The following is an 8,552-nucleotide window of genomic DNA, read 5'->3' on the forward strand; positions in this document are numbered from 1 at the left end:
GCGATTTGCATTAATCGCCGGTGATTAACGCAAATCATCCAAGTAAGAACGGGCCCATAGGGAATTACAGCACTAGCACTATAAAATGCGCTAGTGCTTGAGCGTTTTGCAGAAATCGCCGGCAAAACCTTCTAGTGTGGATAGGCCCTTAGGTTGTTGCACAGGTGGTAGTGAGAGGTGATTGTGCAGGCAGCATTGAGAGGTGGTTTTGCAAGTTGCAGTGAGAGAAGGTTGTGCAGGAGGTTGTGAGAAATGGATGTACACCTGTGTAGTAGTGAGAGGAGTTGGGTGTGCAGGCAGTAGTGAGAGGTGGGTGTGCAGGCAGTAGTGAGAGGTGGGTGTGCAGGCAGTAGTAAAAGGTGGGTGTGCAGGCAGTAGTAAAAGGTGGGTGTGCAGGCAGTAGTGAGAGGCAGCAACAAGAGGTGGTTTTGCAAGTTGCAGTGAGAAATGGATGTACGCCTGTGCAGTAGTGAGAGGTGGTTGTGCAGGCAGTAGTGAGAGGAGTTGAGTGTGCAGGCAGTAGTGAGAGGTGAGAGGAGTTGGGTGTGCAGGCAGTAGTGAGAGGTGAGAGGAGTTGGGTGTGCAGGCAGTAGTGAGAGGTGAGAGGAGTTGGGTGTGCAGGCAGTAGTGAGAGGAGTTGGGCGTGCAGGCAGTAGTGAGAGGAGTTGGGCGTGCAGGCAGTAGTGAGAGGAGTTGGGCGTGCAGGCAGTAGTGAGAGGAGTTGGGCGTGCAGGCAGTAGTGAGAGGAGTTGGGCGTGCAGGCAGTAGTGAGAGGAGTTGGGCGTGCAGGCAGTAGTGAGAGGAGTTGGGCGTGCAGGCAGTAGTGAGAGGAGTTGGGTGTGCAGGCGACAGTAGTGAGAGGAGTTGGGTGTGCAGGCGGCAGTAGTGAGAGGAGTTGGGTGTGCAGGCGGCAGTAGTGAGAGGAGTTGGGTGTGCAGGCGGCAGTAGTGAGAGGAGTTGGGTGTGCAGGCAGTAGTGAGAGGAGTTGGGTGTGCAGGCAGTAGTGAGAGGAGTTGGGTGTGCAGGCAGTAGTGAGAGGAGTTGGGTGTGCAGGCAGTAGTGAGAGGAGTTGGGTGTGCAGGCAGTAGTGAGAGGCAGCAACAAGAGGTTGTTTTGCAAGTTGCAGTGAGGAGGTTGTGCAGGCAGTTGTGAGAGATGGATGTACACCTGTGCAGTAGTGAGAGGTGGATGCACAGGCAGTAGTGAAAGGATGTACAGGCGTTAGAACTTAGAGGTGATTGTTAAGACAGCAATGAGAGGTGGTTTTTCAAATGGTAGTGAGAAGTGGTTGTGCAGATGGCAATGAGAGGTGGCAGTGCAGGCTATAGTGAGAAGGTGAGAGCTGGTTTTATGTTGGTGTGAGCTGGTTTTGCAGGTTGTAGTGAGAGGTTGATGCACAGACAGCAATGAGAGCTGGCTTTGCAGGTGTGAGAAGTGGATGTGCAGGTGGCAGTGAGAGATACAGGTGAAACTCAAAAAAATCTGAACATCGTGCAAGTGTCAAATTATTTCAGTAATTCAACTTAAAAGGTGAAACTAATACAGGTAGTCCCCAAAGTACGAACGCCGACTTACGAACAACCCGCCGATATGAACGGCATGAATTCTTTGTTTCCATGGGAACAAGTAAAAAAAAAATTTCAAATGAGACTAAATTTTTTTAAAATTGATTTTCTCAAAAACTACAAGAAAAAATGCTTTTAAACTTGTATAAGCAGGTACAGAGGAGAGAGGTGACACAGCGAGGGACACTGGAGGCACAGAGGACAGAGATGGCACAATGTTCCGACGAAGGGCTCGTTTCCACTATAGCGAATCCGCATACGTTGTCCGCATGTGGATTCGCACAGCCAATACAAGTGGATGGGCCTGTTTCCACTTGTGCATTGTGCGGAGCGTTTTCGTGTGCGGGGAAAATCTGCACGGCCGAGCCATCAGAATTCGCTCTTCGCACACTGCTATGCGAATCGCATTCAATGTATTTAATAGGGAAATCGCATGCGGTTTTGGCATGCGTTTTTTCCCGCGATTTCGCATAGGAAGTAATGTTAATTTACACAGGCAGTGACATGGTTAAAATCGCATACCTACTACTGCATGCGAAATCGCAGGAAAAACACATGCATAATCGCACCCGCATGTGATTTCGTCCGCGGTGATTTCCTGGTGATTCCGCAATGCTATAGTGGAAACGAGCCTTTAAAGGGAACCTAAACTGAAAAGGATGCTGATTTTTCCCATTTCAAATAATACCAGTTGCCTGAATTTCCTGCTGATCCTGTGTTTCTAATACTTTTAGCCACAGCCCCTCAACAAGCATGCAGATCAGGTGCTCTGACTGAAGTCAGACTGGATTAGCTGCATGCTTGTTTCAGGTGTGTGATTCAGCCACCACTGCAGCCTAAAGGTGGGTACACACGTCAGATAAAAGTCTTTGGAAAATGAAAGATCACAGACCAATTTTACCCCCTTCCATGTAGTATGAGAGCCATACTCTACACAGTCTATTCTATGGAGCTGAACTCCCCATCAGATAAAAATCTTTGCAAGATGCTGCACACACAGATGCTGTACACATGCAACAGATCAGTATCTACAAAAGATCTGTTCCTGCAAAAGATCCATTCCTGCAAAACGCATTCATAATCTATGATATCTGCAGACCTCATACACACCTTGTTTAACGGACAATTATCTGCAGATCAGATCCACCAGGTTGGATCTTCAGATCGGCAGATAATTGGCTGATCTGCAGATGAATGTCCGTTAAACAAGGTGTGTATGGGATCTGCAGATATCAGACTATGAATGCATTTTGCAGGAATGGATCTTTTGCAGGAACAGATCTTTTGCAGATACTGATCTGTTGAATGTGTACAGCATCTTTGTGTGCAGCATCTTGCAAAGATTTTTATCTGATGGGGAGTTCAGCTCCATAGAATAGACTGTGTAGAGTATGGCTCTCATACTACATGAAAGGGGGTAAAATTGGTCTGTGATCTTTCATTTTCCAAAGACTTTTATCTGACGTGTGTACCCACCTTTAGAGATCAGCAGACTGCCAAGCAACTGGTATTGTTTGAAAGGAAACAGTCATATCCCTCTTAGTTAAGGTTCCCTTTAAGAAGAGTTTAAGGATAAGTACGAACCTACAGGCTAGAAAGCCACTAGGAGAGCTTTTCTGAGCGCTTTGTGATTTGAAAAGCTCTTAGTAATGTAATGCTATGGGTGTGATCCCACTAGAGTGATGTGATTTTATAAAAATCCCCCATAGCATTGCATTACCAAGAGCTTTTTCAAATCACTCACGCTTACAAAGCGCTCCCAGTGGGTTTCTGGCCACAGTCCCTATCTCGGTCGTTATCCGGGGACTACCTGTATATGAAATACTAATTACATTCAAAGCAAAGTATTTCAAGCCTTATTTGTTATAATTTTGATGATTATGGCTTACAGCTTTATGAGAACCCCAAAATCTCAGACCATTAATATTGTGAAAATGTTCAATATTCTAGGCTCAAAGTGTCTGACTCTCTAATCAGCTAATTCATCCAAAAACCCTGGGTTCCAATTTAATAGATTTTACGTTGAATTACTGTAATAAATGTACTTTTGCACAATATTCTAATTTTTTTTGCGTTTCCCCTGTAGTTGTGCAGTCAGTGGTCAGAGGTGGATGTGCAAGTTGTAGTAAAGTGATTAAAGGAGAACTATAGTGAGAGGTATATGAAGGTTGACATATTTATTTCCTTTTTAGCAATACCAGTTGCCTGGCAGCCCTGCTGATCCTCTGCCTCTAATACTTTTAGCCATAGCCCCTGAACAAGCATGCAGCAGATCAGGTGTTTGACATTTTTGTCAGATCTGACAAGATTAGCTGTATGCTTGTTTCTGGTGTGATTCACACTGCTGCAGGCAAATACACCAGCAGGGCTGCCAGGTAACCAGTATTGCTTAAAAGGAAATTATTATGGCAGCCTCCATATACCTCTCACTACAGTTCTCCTTTAAGTAAAAAAAAAAAAAAAATTGTCACGAAAGTTTCATGCTGCAGGGCTGAGATCTCTAACTTCTCTGCTCCATAAAAATAAAGGAATGAGTATCTCCACTATGAAATATTTATAAAAGATGGAAAACAGGCTAATTGCTAAAGAACTGCCATTAAAAGTGGAGATCAGCGCAGGATCACCAATTTAACATTACTTAACACTAGTTAGAGCTGACTGCTATATGTTTAACGAGGACCTGAACTCTTACAGGGGACAGAAGGAAAAGAGAGAGAAATGCACCCGGTATGTATAGAGAGTTTAGACTGTCTAATTCCCCCTCATCTGTAACTAATCGCAAATTGTAATTTGAGCCCTAAGCTGGGTCAGCTGACTTCCATGGCAGATAAGGTCAACTGAAATCACAGGATATTAGTATTGCGCAAAAGGTGGATCAGCGCAACACCAGGCCGCCTCCGAATGGCCTCCATCAGAGATGCGCTGAGCCCCCCCAGGAACTACAAACGCACCTTGAACCCAAACAGAAGCGCATCTCTGATGAAGGCCATTCGGAGGCGGCCTGGTGTTGCGCTGATCCACCTTTTGCGCAATTTTCAATTTTCGATTTTGATTAGCCGCACCCAGGCTATGCATATACATAGGTTAGGATTTAGTTAGTGTTAGGCCCCTCCCATGGAGGATTGACTTCTTTGCAGTGGGAGGGACGAGTACTTAATAGGTTGCATGCAAGCTGTTAATGGAAACCAACATCCTCCTCTAGTGGTAGACAGGTCATGTGTATGCTCGGTGTGTATTCGACCCCACAAGTGGGGCTTGCACTCTTTTGCAGGTAGGCACTAGTCTGTTTTTAAGTAGCGCTGCTCATTTCCTTGCCAGGATATTAATATGTCTGCTTCCATGAAAGCAGGAAGTAGACACACTGCAGATTTATTGCAGGATTTGTATCAGCTGTAACAAAGAAACATTTTTTTAAAAAGGTTTCTATGCTGTTGCGTATCTTTTAAAGCCAACAGGAAGTTTCTAAGTTCAGTTTCGATTTAAAGAGGTCATTTAAAAAAAAATAGTTATCCATAACGTGTTGGTCATATTTTGTGGGGCGTGGCTTGGAAACAATGGTCTTTGTTTGAAACACACTAGTCGCCAGTTTGCCGCAGATAGTAGTGGTGCTCTCCTCATCTGGTTGCAGCCACAAACACTTGACACCATCTGAAGCAAATAAGTTTTCTTGGTCTCATGACAGCCGTGCAGACTAATTTGATACAGTGTGTGGCTTATGGTCTGAGCACTGACAGGCTGACACCCCCCACCACCATTGCAGCAACCCTTTCAGCACTCAAATGTCTATTTGCAAAATACAACCTCTGAGCACTTCAATTTCTATGGTTGCTGAGGACGCTAAGCACTTCAATGTCTATGGTTGACTAATGCATACCACTGACTGGATTAGCTGCATTCTTGTTTCAGGTGTGTAATTCAGACACTACTGATGCCAGAATAATCAGCAAGACTGCCAGGCAACTGGTATTGTTTAAAAAGAAATAAAGGTGGCAGCTGCCTTATCCCTCTCACTTCAGGTTCCCTTTAAGATCCCTCAGAGATTTATCTGCCATGAGATGCCATATTCAACTTGCAGTAACCAGTATAAGAGCTTGTTTCCACTGTTGCGACGCGATTTCGCCGGCATTCCGACGCTTGTAAAAACGCATGCGGATGTGTTTCCACATGCGTTTTTACCCGCGATTTCGCGTGCGATTTCGCATGGCAGGGTGCCATGCGAAATTAACCATGACACTGCCAGGGCAAAATAAAATAGAAAAAGGTGCGAAATCGCACGCGAAATCGCGGGTAAAAACGCATGTAACAAACGCATGCGTTTTTACTATTAAATACATTAGCGGCGATTCGCATGCATTCCACTCGCAGGCGAATTCGTTGGCTCTTTTGTGCGTTTTTTTTACCGCTGAAAAAAACGCACCTCAACAACGCTACAGTGGAAACAGGCCCATCCACTTGCATTACATGTGCGAATCCGCATGCATTGGACGCATGCGGATTCGCGATAGTGGGAACGAGCCCTGAGAGTGTGAGAGAGCAATAACCCCAAACATATCACACCTGCTCCCCATTTACTCCTGAGACCTTGTAACACTAACAAGTCACCTGACCCTGGGGAGAGAAAATGTTTAACTGGGCAGAATTTTGTCATTTTTCACTTAGCCGGTGTACTAACTTTTGTTGCCAGCAGTTAATACATTAATGGCTGTTGTGTTGAGTTGCACTGTTACACAAGCTGTACACCGACTACTTTACATTGTGACATTGTCATATCTTCAGTACTGTCCCATGAAAAGATATAATATTGACAAAAAAAGTGAGGGGTGTACTCACTTTGAGAGACGCTGTATACCACAACTTGCTCATGTGACAAACTATTCCCGTGTAGCTCTGTAAAACTCATGGATACCCACAATTCATGTACTGAGAACCACAGGGAGCACACAAAGCAGAGGAACTGGTAACCTGCACTCTAACAATGGCATTTCCGACACCCAGCAGTTCCCAGAACAAAAGGTTCAGCACACGCAGTATGGCATTTCCCTTCGCAAAACCACATGTATAACTGGTACCCCTGGAGTAGGGCGACTAGACACAAGACCCCCCCCTGCTGTATAGACTTGTTGTGTCTACACCTAATTCTGTGAGTTCTAAACAAACACCCCAATCACTGATTAATGTTTGGAAACCGCACCCTCTACTTTTACAATAACACGAAAAATACTTGCTGATTATAAAGTGACAAAAACACGCAAATTATACTTCAGTAAGCGGTTGAACCCCTTGGTGCTGTCAGAAGTACCTCCGAGATATACATTGTATCAGACACTACAGAATAGTAGTTTGCCTTCTTAAAACAGAAGGTATTTGCGATTATCCAGGTTGGAGTGAGCTCAAATAACTTTTGTTCTGAGAAGGCAAACTTCTGTTTTTCATATCATCTTAGTAAGGAGGCTTTTTGGTCCTTTGTAGCTCCCTACACACTTCTATGAGTTCTGGTTCACCATGAGCTTGCTGAGCAATCAGTAACTACCTAATAAAGGAGAGACAATCCTGGTCATGACATACAGCTGGTTAACTGTCAGTAGTAGTAAACAGGAGCCTACAACAGGTACTCACCTGGGCTGCTGAGGCAGAGGAGGACCAGGGCTAAGTAGCGGTACATGGTCAGTTCTTTGTGTCCCCGATGTCCCCTAAAATGTTGCTTTGTTTATCGACACACTGATTATGGACACTGTTACTTCCTCATTTATAAGGCTCTCGGGGAAAGTACAGGAAGATAATGCAGAGTGGGAGGAGGGAGGGAGGGGACACATGACAGATTACACTCTCTTGCGTTAGGTCTGTGCTGCCACAAGGTGGACGGTTAGGTTAGCTCTGGGGAACACCTGTGTTATTTCAGTTGCTATTCTCCACTTTCCTTCTCGTCAATCGTGCTTTCCCTGAAGGCCTTTCCTGCCACAATGGCCTCAATTCATTAAGCTTTATCTAACACTTTATCAACGTTTCATAATTTACCTCATGGATAAAATCTAATTTTGAATTCACTAAGGTGTTATATATTTATCGAATGTTTTATCGATAAAACGTTCAATAAATCTATTACTGAACAGCTTCTGTAACAAACGCCTGGAAAACCGATCTGATCTAGCGTTTTTCCAGAGCGGTTTGCGTATTTAAACTTTACATTGAGGCAGAAACGCTTCTGCAAACCGCAAATGTGCAGCAGGACGCACGTTTGCGGTTTGCTAAAAACCTCAAACCGCTGGGCACTAGCCCATTGATGTACATTAGCCAAGCTAGTTTTCACAGGTGGATGCAGTTGGGGGGATCGCTGCTAAAACCGCTCAGTGTGCACTGGGCCTACCTGTGTGCTCTGATCTCTGTTCAGGGACACAGAATAAAGAATGTGAGGACATCTAGTGGTAAAAAAAACTAACAACATTTTACACTACATAAATTAAATACATTAACCCCTCCCCCTGCCTCCAATAGTTACCATAGTAAAATGCTTAAAAAAAATGGTAGTATATAAAGTAAACATGTAAGGAAAGAAATCTACCCTGCCAGGGGTACTCACCTCGGCAGGGGGAAGCCAGTCTGGATCCTAGAGGCTTCCCCCATGCTCCTACGCAGACCCCTTCCACCACTGGGATTATTTTGGTTTACTTTTGTCTAGGGCCTAGACAAAAGTAAACAGAAATAATCTCAGTTGCCAGAGCTGGGACCCCCAAAAAGTCAGCCGACAATGTTTGATGGAGGTGCGCACAGACGCTTTAGTGGCTCACCGTTAGGACTCCAGCATAAATAGTGGAGCCTGACTGGACCCGCACTACTGCGCAGGCGCCTTGTGGGCTCAGCCATTTCCGCCAGAGCCCATCGGAAAGCTGGTACTGCGTCTGTGCACACCATTGTCAAGCCTCGTCAGCTGAATTTTTGGGGGTCCCATTGTTGGATCCCCTCTGCTAAAGAGGAAGGGGTAAGCCTCTT

The 8,552-nt window shown here is 45.0% G+C and overlaps 1 protein-coding gene across 1 annotated transcript in view; it reads right to left on the reverse strand.

Moving 5' to 3' along the window:
- Positions 1 to 7,324, reverse strand: part of LOC137547191 (interleukin-10 receptor subunit beta-like) — a 35,348-nt gene extending 28,024 nt beyond the window's left edge. Inside the window, exon 1 of the mRNA XM_068270472.1 lies at positions 7,182 to 7,324. Coding sequence (XP_068126573.1) covers positions 7,182 to 7,227 — 46 coding nt within the window. The 5' untranslated portion in view covers positions 7,228 to 7,324. The remainder of the gene's footprint in view (positions 1 to 7,181) is intronic.
- Between the last annotated feature and the right edge of the window lie 1,228 nt (positions 7,325 to 8,552).

The sequence above is a fragment of the Hyperolius riggenbachi genome, chromosome 2 (genome assembly GCF_040937935.1).
Source record: "Hyperolius riggenbachi isolate aHypRig1 chromosome 2, aHypRig1.pri, whole genome shotgun sequence".
NCBI classification, from domain to species: Eukaryota; Metazoa; Chordata; class Amphibia; order Anura; family Hyperoliidae; genus Hyperolius; species Hyperolius riggenbachi.